This window comes from Cydia splendana, chromosome 21 (assembly GCF_910591565.1).
Source record: "Cydia splendana chromosome 21, ilCydSple1.2, whole genome shotgun sequence".
Classification (NCBI taxonomy): Eukaryota; Metazoa; Arthropoda; class Insecta; order Lepidoptera; family Tortricidae; genus Cydia; species Cydia splendana.
The window spans coordinates 1850775-1869260 of NC_085980.1; the positions used below are offsets into that span (position 1 = coordinate 1850775).

Genomic DNA, 18486 nt, shown 5'->3' on the forward strand with positions numbered 1-18486 from the left:
GCCGTCGCCGCTCGACTGGTCGCAACGGGCAGTCGGCGGTGGACCGTCGCTCTAAACAGATGTAAGTTGTTTTTAATATATTTACCGATAAGTTTACGCGATTTGATATGTAAATGGCTCCTCTACACGATGGGCCAACGCCGGCCACTCCAAAGGGACGCAGCCATGCGGTAGAATGAGATAGTAATATCACTTGCTCCCTCTAACACATAAATGCGTCCCTTGGAGTGGCCGGCGTATGTAGCCTTACCACGACTGCCTTAGCAATGTCAAATTGACATATTTGCTAACGTCTGCGTAATTTACTTTCTATAGGTATGCGAGCGGCACTAATATGCGAGTACGAGCGAGATGCATAGCAAGTAAGTTACGCGCACGCTAGCGAATATGTCAGTGTCAAACTGGTGGTAGCCGTACGGTCGAGATATTGGGATCTAACGGAATTTTATTTCTGTGAGTTTTGATAGATTTAAATAACATTGTATAATTGACTTCAGTATGACTTGAATTTAATTGATTTTTATGTATAACGAAAGTTATAAGTACTTAGTAGTTAGTCTGAAAAAAAAGAGTAGAAATTAAAAAATGCCAATACTATAGTGTCGTCCCTTTCAAATCAATCTATATATAAGAAAACGGGACGGCGCTACAGTATTGCCACTTTTCAATTTCTACTCTTTTTTTGTCAGACTATAGAAATGTTTGAAAGATCATCATCATTATCATCAAAACAATCTGTATATTTAACAACAGTGTTGTTAAATATACAGACTACAGAGCACATAATCAGCGAAATTTACATTGTAAAATAGGTACCTAAACAATTAAAATTTAAACTAAACTTAAATAACATTTGGACATTTTAAAATAATGTTTCATAGGATTCAATTAAATTTTATACGAACTGAAGACCAGGGGGCCGATTATTGAATTTCGATCGCTCGATTTCGTGTATTTCGTTCAATAATATCTCCACTACTAGGCATTTAAATTCTACTAATAGAATTGAAATCGAGTGGTCAATTCCACTCGATTCCGAATTTTTATCGCTCGTATTTCAAAAATTAGCATTTCTCCGTTTTCCACCGATTTTCGAGTGCCGAAATCGAGCGATCGGAATTCAAAAATCGGTCCCCTAAACTTTGTTAAAAATACTGAATTTTTTTTGTAAACTATGCGATATGTAGTTTAAGTTTAAACTGGATAGTTTTCTGACTCGATCACATTAACTGTCATGTTACGAGCTGTTTGAAAAACAAGTCGTATTTATTTTCTGATCACTTCACTTGATCTGTTAATATTAAAGTTATACAATAAGATGTAAACATTATTGTTATGGCACAAAACTCACAAAAGCAAGTGACGGGACGCTAAATTGAAAAGTAAACATTAGACTGTTTTGTTGAAAATGATAGATCTCTCTCAGACAATCTCTGTAAAATTATTATTTATCTATCTTGTGTAAAATCATTTATTTTAAATACAGTCAAATACCCTTTTTTAAACAATAACAAGCCTTAAAATAGAAAATATAAACTAAAATTAAAAACTAAGCTTAAAATATCTTGTTCTATAAGATAGCTGCGTCTCTCTCAAGTTAAATGCGATGTGTGCATTGGCCATTTAGACCTAATTCAATCAATTCAATTCTTTATTTCATTAACAATACAGTATTGTGTTTGAACAATACAGTATGTGACGATGGTGCCATTAGGTATTACAGTAGACTTACAACGAGTTTGACACTGATACATTCACTAGCGTGAGCGTAACTTACTTATAGTTGCGTATATCTTACTATCTCACTCGTACTGGCATATATTAGTGCGAGCGAGTTGTATAGAAAGTAAGTTACGCAGACGTAAGCGAATATGTCAGTGTCAAACTCGTGGTAACTTGGTAAGGCTACTGATCATTAAGAACCTTAAATAATTTACTAAGTACAATCTCCTACAATAATATCTTGCATAATTTGTCCGGACTTTTGACAGGTTATTCGAATTCTTTCCTTTAGTTGTTAAAGTTACATTTTATGTAAGTAGCGTCTACATGATTAGAAATACTGGGTGTTTGGTACATCGTTTGGCAAATTAAAACGGCAGATAGGTTGAGTCATTTGCTATCTTCCCAGGCCTAGAATTTTTTATTTTGCGAACTTTTTTTTTTCATCTCTGCCAGTTTTTCGTAAATTTCAAATTTTTACTTGCGCTATAGTAAAAAAAACCTTGGCCAATTTTTTTTTTCTAGGCATGAGAAGATAGCAAATGACTCAACCTATCTGCCGTTTTAATTTGGCAAACGATGTACCAAACTAAACACCCTACTTATATATTTAAACGCAAATATTAAAGTGTCATTCTCCGAGGTACAAAAACCAATTCAATGCGTTTGTCCGGAATATTTTTGCATGAGATTATGAAAGACACTGCAGCCTCTTTTGAAAATGATTCTGCATATTTTTTTGTTTCTCAATATTTTTCTGTCGTCTTATTACAGCGTGACAAGACATATGCGTTTGACAAGTGTCATTTTGTACGGGGAACGTCCCGCTTGGCGCGCTGTTCAAAATCTCATACAAAAATATACATAACATACTGCAAACGCGAACGCATACGTCACGTTATCGAATGTTTACACTAGGGGTTAGATTTTGTACAAATTTAAGGTTCGTGTAAGTAATCTTTCAGTGTTTATTTTCATTTATAATCGTGTAAAAAAAATAAACGGTTTAGACTTTTCAACATGCTAATTATAAGTAGTAGTAGGTACCTAACTAATAGATTCTTGGATATGATTATTAAAGAAGTAAAAAAATCGGTAAACTTAGATTAAATTAAATGCATGATAAATAGATAGATTTGTTGTTTTTCCTTAAAGCGTTTGAAATTAAATAGACCATTAGGTAAGGTCCGAAAGCGAAAATGATTCAATTGCTATATCATACATACAATTTATAAAATTGTAAATATTTTACAGGACAGCTGGATAGCCCAAGTTTTTCTTACCAATGCTTACAAATCTCTTATGATTTTTCAAAAACTCTGCTGTCTGGGTTCACCCATTAGGTAATACCTACCTTAAGCGTTGGTGTTAGAATCGCTATGGTATCGCAACGTCGAGAGTTGTTACCAAAACTCTGCGGTTCAATGATCTCCCTCCATTATGTAAATGTTATAACTGCTTTGTAACGTCCATAACGCTAACCGGTTGGTTTGGGCCCGGTTATTGTTTGTAGATACAGTGCCAAATCATATATCTATAACCATAACTGGTCAGGTATTTTTTCTATTTTGTTATATACAGTGAAACCTGGATAAGTGAAACTTCAAGGGACGAGCAGATTTGTCTCACTTAAAGAGGTATTCCACTTACCCAGGCTCTCAGTTAGCCAGGTACAAATAAATTTCTGTCTCATTTACAGAGGGTCCCATTAATAGAGGTGAGAATAGAGGATATATCTCAGTTATAGAGGTGGTTAATAAGGTATTTTGTAATTATCTTTAAATGTTTAGGTAAAATAATCCTTGTCCCTAAATATTTTTTTAAGTCTGTTTAAATATTTCTTTGAATTTATTTTGAGTGATTTTCCAAAGGATAGATTTTTTTAATTAAATTTGATACGGACTTCATTGCGTCTTAGAAATTTATTAAATGAAAATTTGTTTATTCTTGTTACTTATCAAGATTTCAGCTTTCGTTTCGATAGTTTTAACTACATAAAGTAACTAAATGAAAACTCGAAGTCGTTTAGACACAATTAAGCAAATGCGGAATTTGTGGATAGACTAAGAGTTAGTAAGAATACGGAAATTGATCAATAAAGTCCAAGTTACAGAGGTCATAGATTGACGTTATCTCAGATACAGAGGTAATTCGTATAAAATTCTAAAAAAACAATTAGGAAAATGTAAACTTATAAATATAGTCTCAGTAAAAGAGGTAAAATACACTCTCTGTCTCAATTATAGAGGTAAATGTGACTATAAAATCACAACAACTAATCCCAGTTATAGAGGTTCGTTTTATCTCACTAACAGAGGTAATTCAGTGCTAAAGTGTCGGGACCGCACCATGAGTCCCAGCTATAGAGGTTTCTCACTTATCCAGGTCCCACTTAACCAGGTTTCACTGTACTTAATCATTAATCAGTCCTCGGAAATGGCTTAACGAAATATTTATCATTCAAAATTATCACTTAAAAGTCAATTCTACCAGCCAACAGCCAACACGAAAAAACAACTCAACAAATTTGTATCAAATTACTTTGCCACACTCGTGGATAAAATGCAACTTTCTCATCAAGTTTTAAATTAAGTAGCTTGTTCACCATTCTAATTGTAAGACCTAATTGTACCTATGAAAGCAATAAATTACTGATTACTTATTACAGATGAACAATAAAGAAAGCCTTTATGTATGAGCCGGTGTGGTGAGAAATATATTTATGTCCTATTAATTGTGCAAGATATTATACACATGTAAACACGTTTTGACGACCGGTCTGGCCTAGTGGGTAGTGACCCTGCCTATGAAGCCGATGGTCCCGGGTTCGAATCCTAGTAAGGGCATTTATTTGTATGATGATACAGATATTTGTTCCTGAGTCATGGTTGTTTTCTATGTATTTAAGTATTTATATATTATATATATCGTTGTCTGAGTAGCCAACAAGCTTAGTCAATTTGTGTAAAAATGTCCTATAATATTTATTTATTTATTTATTTATTTATTTATTATAAACAACTGTACCTACATCAAAATAAATCACTACAAACAAAAAGTTTGACTTACCGCCGTTAAGTGTTGCCAATAAAAAAACATAAAAAATGTTATCAATTAAATGTCATTTAATGACTTTGTCATAATATTTATTTACTTTAATTTTGCTATCAATAATCAACGAAAGCCTACTTGATTTCAATAACAGCTTTTATAGAAGTTTTATGCTTTGTGTAAGTAAATTATATACGTTGAATATGTAATTTCTATGGACATAGATGAGGGTAGGTAAGTTTTTACCCATGGTTAGTAAACTATCATATTTTGTGTGTGTTTGTTGTATTCAAACATTGCAATTCTTTATTAAAAGTGCGAACAATTTTATTTGTGACTGTGACTGCAATCTCCGACTATCAGTTAAAAAGAATCTTCTTAGAAATTTAGTTTAATTGTACCTAATTTCTTATAATGTGCGGCAGATATTCTTAAAACCCAGGTATGGCAAACGATAACTAGTATCTAAATCTTTTATATTAATGTATTTCTCGCATTCGTTTATAAAATCTCAGCTTTTTAAATGGTTTATATCTCAATATAGTGAAACCTTGATAATATGAATCTGAAAAAAGACGCGAAAAAACGTCGAACCTATACAATCATACCTTATATCACTATAAGTCGATACCTACATGACCGACGAAATTTCGTTACTAAGGCGATTTTTTGGTATTTTCTTGTGATCTAGGTTCCACTATACCTAGGTGGCGAAACGTCCACATATATAACTCGATTTCCACTGGCTTGCCTAATTCTCAGCCACACGAGACCCCGGCCAGCTCGGTTCTCCATACGAACGTAGTTACGCCTACCAATATTTTTGTACGGTACGGTACGGTCAGCTGCAGAGAAACGTGACCCCATATAGAAGTTTGTATGCGTAGGTGCTAAGCGAATAGTATTGCTGATTGTACCTATAGTCTGTATCTTTAGGTATTTAAATAAAAGTAAACAAAATCTACCTTCAAATGGCTCCTTAAGCCAGTGAGGATAGATGAAAACATTACATGATCAAATAATGTAGGTTAAAGCACAGAATAACTAATAGTGTTAAAGTCAGGTCGTTCAGTGACAGATCCAGGTGGTTTTGTATTCGGTTGGTTAACCAATAAATGTTATAACTACCTGAAAATTTACAAATTGTTTACTTTTATTTAAATACCTAAAGATACGGAGTATACGTCTATTTATACCAGTTGGTTTTCTAGGATTCAAATCGAGTGGTCTAAGTAGGTACTTTTTACGATGTTGTTTTATTGTTTATGTCAAGTGAAAACCTTCATAATACATACTATCCTCATGCTGTCCTTGTCCCACTCATTCGTATGCAGACCCTGTATCCTTCCTTATCCTCGATATATCTCAAACCGATTATACATATGCTAAAATAAGTAGGTATGTAATTTAATCTCACTATGATATTTAAAAAAGTGAGAAAATAGCAAAAACATTTTACAAAATAGGCATTTTTCGTGGAAAACAGTGGGACTATGAAAAAAAACGTAAGATTGATCCATAAAAAGTATTCAATCTAGGTACATAAAGTACCATAACGTGGTAATCTAAATTAAAACACGCCTGATTACTTTTTTAATTAAATCTAAATTATCAGTGTAAAAATATTTTCTGCGCATGCCATACCTATGAATTGACCACAAGCGCGGCGCGCTCATTCTTTCTTCCGTGGAATTGACGATCCACAACCTTACCGGAAAGCAATCACCACTACCAAGTAAGCTATTTATTTGTATGTATTTACCACTCAATTCAATCAGTTTTTCAATGACTAAATCAAAAATGTTTTTACGTAGGTACTTACATTACCTACTGTCATATCATTTAATTAAATTACTATAGCTTTACTATAACATACCTATTTAATTTTACAGCGCATTGGCGCTAGCTGTAATGCTGTAAAATTATCCCTGAATACATATCAAATCAATTACTAATTGTGTAATAATAAATATTATGTACATAACCTTGATTCTGCATTATATTGGCCTTCATAACTTTTCATAATCAACATATAATTTACAACCAATTATGCCCTTAAACTTAAAATACCACCATAACATAGATATTATGCATTAGGTTTATAGCCCGCATCGCGTGGCTTATGTAATCGCGTATTTACATGTGATTATTGACACAGTTACTTATATACCGGTAAATGGCCGTGACACCGCGACGGTTGACTGACGGAGTTTGTGTAAAAAAAGTGTTAAAATAATGTTGTTTCATTGTTTCTCTTACAATGTCATTTCTGAATCAATTTATTTTATACGGTGCGGTGTGCGGTTAAGAAGATTAGGTATGACGTATGACCTAAACCTTTTGAACACTAAGGACACTGAAGGTTGATGGGAGTTGTTGTGCCTAGTACTAGTAGGACAATAATAGAGTTAGACCAAGATAACTCTACAACGAATTTGATATCACAGACTGTGCTTGTGTTAAACGCCATAATTGTACCTATAGAAGTTTGACGTTTTTTAAAATAGCTAACACTTGCACAATTTAACTCTAAATGTTTGTAGTACCTACATGTTACTGTGATGTCAAGTAAAATTCATGATTTCATTTAAAAAATTGCCGCGTTAGTTAGCATGGGTCCAATCTGGGAAACAATTTCCGTCCGTCTAAGATAACTCGGCACTGATAAGCACCATCAAAACATCAAATTACTGTTAAAATACGAGTATGACTCACTCACACTTTATGGTTGCTAATTTGGCAGTTCCGAGTCGGACTCCACAAACTTATCAAGAATATTTTTGCCGTCGCCAAAAAATCTTACGAATATATGTTGTTCTTGCAGCCACAATGCTCCGTCTGGCCTGTCTCCTGTCGGCGCTCCAGCTGGCCCTGGGCGCCGAATACCTGCTCCCTGGTGACGTAGTGCCCCACCACTACGACCTGTCCCTACTGTACGATGTCGACCCAGCAACTAACTATAGCTTCTTCGGCAATGTCGATATACTGGTGAGTTATCTAATCCCTTAGTCGTAACGTAACAGAGATAGCACTACTGGTCGCATTCATAAGTCACACATGGTCCGTCTGGCCTGCCTCCTGTCGGCGCTCCAGCTGGCCCTGGGCGCCGAATACCTGCTCCCTGGTGACGTAGTGCCCCACTGCTACGACCTGTCCCTACTGTACGATGTCGACCCCGCGACTAACTATAGCTTCTTCGGCAATGTCGATATACTGGTGAGTTATCTAATCCCTTAGTCGTAACGTAACAGCGATAGCACTACTGCTCGCACTCAGAAGTCACAAATGGTCTGTCTGGCCTGCCTCCTGTCGGCGCTCCAGCTGGCCCTGGGCGCCGAATACCTGCTCCCTGGTGAGGTGACGTAGTGCCCCACCACTACGACCTGTCCCTATGTACGATGTCGACCCAGCGACTAACTATAGCTTCTTCAATGTGGATATACTCGTGAGTTGACATAAAAACTTAGTGTAAAATTATTGAGTCCCTTCGGTGAGTACTTTTTTAAGAATATTATAAACCAGTTGATCGGAATTCATAGCGCCTGGAGGGCGCCTGGTACCTACCTACTATACCATATAAAATTAATTAATTAATAGAAAGGTAAACTGATGTGGTAACTTACGTTTAGTTCCGTGTACTTTAATAACAGTCCAGGAACGGTTTTATGAGTAGTTTCACTTTTATTACCCGACAACAGCCAAGCCAAAAGGAAGAGTTAGGTTACGTGAATAAATGTTGTTTGAGTCGTGTTTGTAGTAAGTCGATTTCGATGGATAACGTATCAATAGCTTTATTAATCGTGTTAGCTAAATTCCTTAAAGGAAGAAGTTGTACAAAAAAATGCATTTTCCAGGTTTAAGAGAGATGCCAGTGCCTCTCTTAAATCATCTTAGGTATAAAAGTGCCCCTAATTCTTTGCAAATTGACAAACAAAGTCCAAGAACAATTTAAAATTAAAAAATAACCCCTTAACGCTATATCAGCTATATGCCAAAAAAAAACATTTTATACCAAAAATGCCTTGTACATAATTTTGGAAAAGAGCTACTGATACCTACTCTTCAAACTGCTGGATCGATTTCTACCAAACATAGCTAAGAACCACCGCAAGGAAAATCGCTTTTGCGTAAAAAAACCGCATCGAAATCGGTCCATCCGCTGGAGAGCTACGATGCCACAGACAGTCATTATTGGCGTCTAAACATCCCAAGTAACATTTTAGTCCTATAATTTTAGTTTTTATCGCTAAAAGCTTGTATAGACGTCGTATTAAGGTTTCAGAGGTGACCACCTGTCGTATAAAAGCGCTTGGCAACACCTTTTTGCTCTATAGGCTTATACAGCTAATATATTCTATGAGCAATTGATGTAAAGGTTTATTTCATCATTTTATAGAGCAGTTATAGGCGTGTACTATAACAGGTTCAAATATAACTACTATAGAGCAATATTACTGTATAATAGTATTTGGAATCACTTTTATGCAACTAATTTGCGCTATTAAGGTTCCCTGCCAAGCCGCTATAGTTTTGTGTTTTAACAGTGACAAAAACCCAACTATACAACGATTTTAGGATATAGTGGCTTTAGAGATCACTGCTATAGTACATAATACTTTAGTAGTTTGCGCTATTAAGGTTCCCTGCAAGCCGCTATAGTTTTGTGTTTTAACAGTGACAAAAACCCAACTATACAACGATTTTAGGATATAGTGGCTTTAGAGATCACTGCTATAGTACATAATACTTTAGTAGTCATATGAACACTATTATAGAACTGTTTTGCTCTATAGTAGCGTTTTTGGGACATATTTATAGCGTTAAAAAGCGCTTTAGTAGTTTTTAAATCCCTATTATATCTCATCGCTGTAAACGTCACAATGACTCTTTTATATCACAAAACTGTTGTATAGTGGTTTTGTTTTTTCTTTTAAAAGACAACAGCGTTATAGTTGAGTTTTTATGTCTTTTATAAACCGAGTTAGATACATAAAGGTAGAAAACGACTACTTGTAAATGATAAATTTGATCTGTAATGGCTACTTACATCTTGCTTATATAAGTTCAGGCCTAAGCCACATGTAATGTGGTTCCGTACAAAATATTTTTATATTTTAATGAATTGATAAAAAAGACCCCAGTGATATTGTAGGTGAGATTTATCATCAATGATTTAATTATATACAAGCATAAAATCGTGACGGTTTAGATATTTATCGACATCCATTATTAGCACATTTTTTTTACCAATGACACTGAAAAAGGAAACAACAGTAATGACTACATCTAAATAAATCATCTACTATCTAAATAAAATAAAATCCTATATCTTTCTAAAGAGTTTGTAGGTGTAACCGGGTCACAGCAAAATTCTTTTGGAACCCTAATTTTAATCATGATGGCGGTGAATATTTCGTCGTAAGTTCTATAGTTAGCCTATAAAAGTGTCGGATTTACTTCTTGGCTGTATAGTAGTAACTATGGTGAATATCATAATATTTTATTGAATTATTTTATTAAAAACATAAATAAATCGAGGGGGCATTTAAAATTCCTCATTAAACTAATACTATTCTAACGGTAAAACGTCCGGTCCATATACTTTTTGCACTAAGGACCGAATTATTCGACATCTAAATGGCGCATATTAATATAAAGTCTTTACTTATCACCATTTTACTTAGTACCGTTTTTGTGAAGTAAACACACAACAAAACCACTCACAACAGTTGATGGAAAACTTGATAGCAAATTTCGTAGTAAAGGAACTATGAATTCTACAATAGTATAAAAAAGCACTATAATACAATTTCAAATACTACTATAGTATAAAACAAGCACTATAATGGAATCTCAAATGCCACTATAGTATAAATTAACACTATAATGGCGTTACTGACAACAAATTAGCACAAAAGTGATCATCACATCACTTTTATAGACCTAAAACGTCACGACTGACACTGCTACAGGTCTACTATATCACTGAATGGCACATAAGATGCACCATTTCGGCTTTATACAATCTTCTTTGGTCTTTTATAGGACCTTAGGTGGTATTTGGGAAACGTTCTATCGACTACTATAGAACCACAAATTGTTACTTGGGATATAACACCCCTCTGTTTGCGTCAGGGGCAAGAGCTGTAACTGGGCATAAACACAGCGTGTCTAATATACCTAGACATTGTAGGTAGGTAGTTAGGTGCTAAAAGCTAGCAAAAGCTAGTAAGCACTAAAATTGACTTTGTACACACAAAGACAGTTTTTGTGACGATTTCACTTCCACAAGTTCAACATGCTCGAATAGTATGTAGGTTGCTTTCCAGTCCTTTGTCTGTTGCCGAGGTCGGAGGAAAATAGAAAACTGATTTCGATGTTTATACGTGATAGAAAATAAGGTATTTTTAGCATGTCTAGAAATCGATCTCTAGACATCTATTAATTTTACTTCATAAAGTACCTACTTCTTGAAACTGTATTCACTGTGAGACAGTTTCTTTACTTGTTACAATATGTTTTGAAAGGATTGTTTTGAGATGAAATGTCTTATAAATACACCTATTCATACGAGTTTTCTCAAACAATGCAAATAAGTGTGACATATTTGAACATTGGTTTTCTAACTTTGTTTCATTTCAACTAAACGTTTATTTTATTTTTAAGGATCAACAACATTGTCAACATCTTATGGACTAATACACTTAATACAGTGTTAAATTTGTTGAGAAGTGAAAATAGGGAAATAAATTGATTTATATTTTTCGACTGGAAAAGAGATTGCTTGCCTCGTATCACTGAACGATCTCACCTACTCTCAGCCAATAAAATACCTTATTTCTCGACCTTCAAATTGTGTTGATTTGATAGTGTAAGACAGCATAACAACGATGATATGACTGTGATAATGAAAGCCTCAGACGTTTGATTATCGTTTCGGTTATTTATTGCAACTTACCATCAGGCGGGCCGTATGCTTGTCTACCACCGACGTAGTATATAAAAAAACTATAGATGACAAGTTTAATAAAAGTATTTAAAGCTAAAGTTCTATCTACTAAAAATATCCCAAGTTGTATTTATTTCGGCGTACCTAAGGTTCCAACCAAGTATAGAGCGTACTGCGATCTTAAATGCTGACAACGCTCTTTGCAATCCCTCTGGTGTTGCAGATGTCCATGGGCTACTGTAACTGCTTATCGTCAGGAGAGTTCGTTTGCTCGTTTGCCTTCTATATCTTAAAAAATAAGGACATTGTACAGTCAGCAGCAGAAGTTGCTAAGCGGGTGGGGTGTTCAAAATTACCTTGACGCGCTCTTATTCTCTCAACAATAAAGTCGCGTAAAGCTTAGCAACTTCTGCTGCTGACTGTACACATTTACGCAATATACTTTTAATGCACTTGAGTGTGCGCAACCTTTAGCGGCATCAAGTTCTGGGTCACTTGAAGAAATAAGGATAATGTTTGTTTACTTTTCTTTACCGTCTGGTTGACCGCCACCGTCAGCTATCAAGGGCAACCATCGTACAGTCGAGTGCATAAACATCTTTACAAGCCAACATTCCAAAATTATATTTACACGCCTCTAAGACAATAATGTCGTGTAAATATATTTTTGGAATGTTGGCTTGAATGGCTTGTAAAGGTGTTTGTGAAAACGATGGTAAATTCAGCACTGAGGTTTAAACAGCGCGTCAAAAACCTTATTATGTTATTGTGGCATTATGCCACGGTCAAAACCGCCACCATTTAAGTTTTCCAATAAGAGATATTTAACTCTACAGTCTTCCTTAAAAAGGGTAATATATACTTCTTTAATTATCATTATGGTAATGACGCGCGGACAACTAATAATACTATTTGATGCTGACTAGGTATATCGTCGGAGATAAGTAGGTAAAAGGGTCAAACAGATCACTGTGTTATGTCTTTCCTGTAGACATGCACAAGAGTTAAGGGCTATAAAGGTTAATTTTCTTATTTAACCCTTATCCACGTGAAAAGGTCCTCCTTTTATTTAGAGAACTATGATAAAATCATTACTTACATGCCCACAAGCTGTTAACTATTGCCCACAGGAGAGAAAACTAGTGTGTTATCGCGAACAGTACATTTTTCTCTCCTGTGGGCAATAGTTAACAGCTTGTGGGCATGTAAGCAATGATTTTATCATAGTTCTCTAAATAAAAGGAGGACCTTTTCACGTGGATAAGGGTTAAATAAGAAAATTAACCTTTATAGCCCTTAACTCTTGTGCATGTCTACAGGAAAGACATAACACAGTGATCTGTTTGACCCAAATATTAGAGACTGGTAAAACTCCTGCCCCTCGCCTTGTCATATTATCATATTACCAAACATACAACACAGTTTCTATTAAAAAAAAAACACTTATGCCGAAACCTGCCGTCACCCAAACTGAAACTTTGTTCGGGCACTGGTTTTCAAATAAATATTTTGTAAGTGCAGCCACCATGAGATACATCGGAGCTGCCAACTCGACTATACATATATTTTTAACTTATTTTTATCCGATTGCTGGAGATGATTAAACAACAACCACTGACCTAAACAAAACTTACCTTGGCACAACACAATGTAAACGAGTGACAGGAATACGTAACTATAGCTGCGACGACAATGACTAAGTATTTTGGTCTTGGCGGTGCGGTTGTTTATAACCGACGACACGACACGTCCAGTGTAATGTTATGTTGTCTATGGTCGTCGTGCCATCTATGCATGAAGAAAAAATAAAAAATTGTCTTTGATCTGAACATGGCGTTGGTCTAAGTTTCGCTCCTCGATTTAATCCTAAATTAATTATAATAAAGCCTGCTGCACTCCCGCCGTCCTGAGCCTCCATCAATACATCCAGAAGCCTACCTCCTGTGCATTTTTTTAGAACGAAGTTTTTTCTAGACAGGTATTGGTTTATGAGAACCAGTTGTAGGTCAAAAGGCGGATTTTTAAACGAAAAACTAAAAATTCAAATAACTTGAGAACCAACGAGTTTTGACCCCTTTGAGCTATAGATAGAATAACCCCTTTAACGAATACGTCCAATTTCAAATCACCTTGTATTGTGTAATTTATAAATAAATAAAACGAATCCTATTTCATATTAGGTAAATGTATAATAAATATTATCTGGTAAAATACCTACTTAAATATGAAGAATCTTTAAAAAAAAACAATAATGCAATTTGTCAGATACGGCTCGATTCGGAAAATGAATTAGATTTCTACTAGACTTCAACAAGTTACGATACGGATAATTTAAAGATATTTATAAGATAGATATGTCAAATTTGACGTTTCCGCGATTCTGGAGGTCCTCTTGAACGATTTCGACAAGTTATGACTTAGATATCCAAGTCACATCTAGTCGATATCTAATGTAGATTGTAGATCTAGTTGATCTCTAAATCGTCTCAAGATCTTGTGATTATCTCGAAATCCGAATAGGCCTGATAACGTTAGTTAGCTTAACTCAAATCGTTGAAAGTTATCACAATGCATATTATATTTTATGATGCAATATTTAATTCGTATCGCCATTAGTGAAGCATACCGATGGAGATTTAGTTTATGATTGTGTTTCTCTTATATTATTTTATACTGAATTTTATTTCACACGTTTTAATCATCATAAGGCCATGAAAAACATTACTCCGAAACCATAGACTAGTATATTTGTAAGGGCAGACTATAACCAAAACTTTATAAGGTTAAGGATAGAAAAAAAAATGGCCAAGTGTGAGTCGGACTCACTATTACGCAAAAGATGGCAACAAAATCACGTTTGTTGTATGGGAGCCCCATTAAATATTTATTATATTCTGTTTTTAGTATTTGTTGTTATAGCGGAAACAGAAATACATCATCTGTGAAAATTTCAACTGCCTAGCTATCACGGTTCATGAGATACAGACAGACAGACGGACAACGGAGTCTTAGTAATAGGGTCCCGTTTTTACCCTTTGGGTACGGAACCCTAAAAATTACGAAAACATGTCTAATCATAATACTAGTGACTCTGTGAGCTGTAGACCTCGGGATAAGTAAAGTTGTTGAGTCATTTTTAGCGAACAGCGAACTCACAATGGTGTAAGTGCCATATATCCTACTGACGCTAAAATCCTTTATGCCAAATTCTGTTCCGCCATTTTAAAGTTTTTCCAAAAAACGAACAACTATTCAGCAGTTCATACACAAGCCCCAGCCACAAGCACAAGCCTGAAAACAGTCCATAGCTGACCATAACAACCTCTTACCAACTGCCTCATTCAAACGGTAGATACATAATCGATTTGTCTATTTGATCGATGTATCGATAATGTAAATACAAGAAGTTAAGCAATTGCTTATGCAATCCGGATACCGATAAATTATACCTGACGCGAGGAAGTAGGTCGAACGAAAGTGCAATACTTCATTCTGCTTATGATCTAGTTCTAGGTAAGAACCAATCACTTTTAGATCTATTTTTACTTACTAATGAAGAAGGAAAACATTTATTGTAAAGCCAATTGGGTTTGGCTCTAGTTTTTACGAAAACGACTGCCATCTGACCTTCCAACCCAGACAGGAAAGTAGGCCTCATTGGAATTAGTCTGGCTTCCTCACGATATTTTCCATCACCGAAAAGCGTCTGGGAAATATCAAATGAAAAATTAGTACGAGTCGGGGTTAAACCCGCGACCTCTTGATTGAAAGTCGCACGCTGTTACCGCTAGCCTACCAACAACAACAACAAAAAATATAAAAGGTCAAGCGAATATCAAATCAGAAACTGATTCTTTTTTCATACTATAATGACTATAATGCCACGCTAGTGTAATGACCATTAGGCTGAGTGACCGGTTAAACCTGATGGCTTCAGTGACCGAAAAGCCTATTTATAGCTGTAATCGATACAACCGGATCGATTGCGTGTTTGTACGAGTGTTACCATTTGTTCAGACAATTAGTAAATTACGGTTGAATTGAATGATGATGATAATTGATGAAAACTACCATATGTCCTCCACCGGGCCTCAAACTATCGCCATACCAAATTTCATCCAAATCTTTAGGTGTTTATTGATATGGTGGTGGTGGTGGTGGTGGTTTGGAAACATACTCATATATTAAAATTTATGACATATTTACTCACGGTTCTGCTTGTAGTTCTGCATAAAGTCTCCTCGATTTTAATTCCTCCTTCTATCTAAATAAAATACTTAAGTAAATTAATATTACTTCCCCCACTACAGAACCTCCTGCTTCGGCAGGCAGGTTAACTACTGACTAGGCTAGGAAAGCGTTCAATAATAAAATTATCTTACTTACTTACTAACCAATAAAAATATTCGCTCCATATATCGTCTATAAAATACATCGTCCTCAACATTTCTTTCCGTCCTCAACATTTCTTTCCGTCCTCAACATTCCGTTCAAAAACATTTATTTCTTTCTTTCCAGTTACAAGCCAACGCCAAGACCTCAAAGATCGTCCTCCACGCAAAAGACTTCGACATCGACCAAGACAAAGTCACCCTAACCAGCGATGGAGACTCCATCGACATCACCAAAGTCCAACTGAACGATACCTTCAACCTGTTGACCATTGAGTTGGCCAAGCCTTTGGAGGCTGGGAAGAATTATACGTTGACTATCCCGTATTCTGGGAACCTTGTCAACGGGTTGGATGGAGCTTATATTAGTAATTATGTTGATAAGAAGACTGGGAATAATGAGTGAGTATATTTCTACAATCATCCCTTGCTAATTAGTTTAATTGTATGAAGAATGGGGCAATGAACTATCATTTTGACTGTGTATGAAATGGTCTAATTCCATGCAAAGACTCAAGATTTAAGCGCGCCATTTACAGTTGGCGTTGACCGGACCACGGCTACCAAATTCGTGATTGTTTTACCGAATGGTCTCATCTGAACATCAGCGCTGGAAGTCGTCAGCATCATGCTAAGATGAGACCATTTCGTAGCACTTTCTCCTTCTTATGTTTTTCGGTTTTGCATTATTTTCTCTTTTGTATTTGTGCTTACGAATAAATTATTTCTATCCTCTTCGATTCTAAATTCCGTTCATAAATATAAATATATGAAGTACCGTGGTCGAGAGCGCCATCTATTCGTTTCTAATTAGTCCCAAAAAATCATTAGGAACGCATCAAACTAAATTAGTTAGTTTACTTTCACAATAATCATCTTAGTGTCAGTGATTGGAACCACCTTTTAAGCTTTAAAGCCTGTGCCAGGAGGTACCGCTCTTCCTCTTCTTTTTTTTTACTTTTGCGAACAGTCTATATGTATCTCTCCACTCCGGAGACCAAGACCTTAAATTCTTCTCCATCTCGTCTTGTATTGTCTACAGGCACCTGGTGACGACGCAGTTCGAGTCCATATCGGCTCGCAAAGCGTTCCCCTGCTTCGACGAGCCGATGTACAAGGCCTCCTATAAGGTCACCATCGGCCACCACCGAGCTTACACCGCCATCGCCAACATGCCTGTTGAGAGCTCCTCGGATAACAAGTGAGTAATCCCTCTTTGGGGTCTTCATCTCCATCAGCATCACACTAATAGGGTCTACTTTTATTTACCTGGCACTGGTACTTTACGAAAGAGACCCCCATAGTATATTACCACCCACACTGGAAAACTGGGCCTCATTGAGCTTGGTCAGGGTTTTCCACAAATGTATTTCTTTACCGACGAACAACTAACTACTCTTCAAGAATGAAATTATCCACAATAATGTGAGCACTCCTTTAATAAGTTTACCAAATAAACATAAAACAGCAATGATCAATTGTTCACTACTTTAGTGTACCTATTCAAGTTCTTTGTCATCTTCATCAACCTTTTCGTCATCTCAACATTTAAGTCCGTTATCTACGTTCCGGTGATCAGACTTGATAAAAACCATCACCGGCTTGCCAATTCCTGAAACTATTTTGACCGCCGAGAACAGAAACACTTGGAAAAGCATGGTACATCGCGCAGGAAACTCTTTAAACTAGACACAACCTTTAGCAATGAAGACGCCAACTAAGAAAAAGAAGATCTACGTCCACCGGAAGAACCACATATTTACACTGATGCTCGATCTTAGCGAACTCCGGGTGAATCCTAAAGGAACCCTGAATCCGTTTGACCATTTAAATAGACACAAGACCAGACGATTCAACGGAGCCACACCGTTTTGTCGCCTAAATAGTGTTTAGTTTTTTAAGTTTATATAAAATGCATATATATGCTAGTCTGTAAGGTATTTGTAATATGGGCCTTGTTGCCTGATTTAAAATGTTAAATAAAATAAATAAATCCTATGTTCAACGTCCTTTTTTCTTTACAGTGCCTTAGAGAGTCACTGGCCGTGGACAGCAGTTACCAAAAAATTCAAGTAAGTAAATAAAAACCTTTCAAAATGGCTGCCAAACCTGCAGGCTTTTTAGTATTAAATGTATTTTTTACGATTTGCCTAAAAAGACATGTTAAGTTTTCGGGATTGATGGTAATTGGTCGACAAAGTTAAACAAATATTGCACGGTCATTCCCAAAAAATATGTCTGCGGTCTAATCTAACTGCCGCGACCCATACACAATGTATGAAAAGAGTCGCGGCAATTAGATGCAACCGCAAACAAACAATAATATTGTACGAATCAGCCAGTAACCTTAATCTAAAAGGATCTTCCGTTGAC

The 18486-nt window shown here is 35.8% G+C and overlaps 1 protein-coding gene across 4 annotated transcripts in view; it reads left to right on the forward strand.

Moving 5' to 3' along the window:
- Window positions 1–8: 8 nt before the first annotated feature.
- Window positions 9–18486, forward strand: part of LOC134801101 (aminopeptidase N-like) — a 35686-nt gene continuing 17208 nt past the window's right edge. Inside the window, exons 1-5 of one of the 4 annotated variants that reach the window (XM_063773625.1) lie at window positions 9–61; window positions 7598–7761; window positions 16241–16515; window positions 17156–17314; window positions 18138–18185. In XM_063773625.1, the coding sequence (XP_063629695.1) occupies window positions 7603–7761; window positions 16241–16515; window positions 17156–17314; window positions 18138–18185 (641 nt within the window). In that variant the 5' untranslated portion in view covers window positions 9–61; window positions 7598–7602. Of the gene's footprint in view, window positions 62–4890; window positions 5008–7597; window positions 7762–16240; window positions 16516–17155; window positions 17315–18137; window positions 18186–18486 lie in introns of those variants that run through there. The other 3 variants (XM_063773623.1, XM_063773624.1, XM_063773626.1) reach the window with 3 other exon arrangements.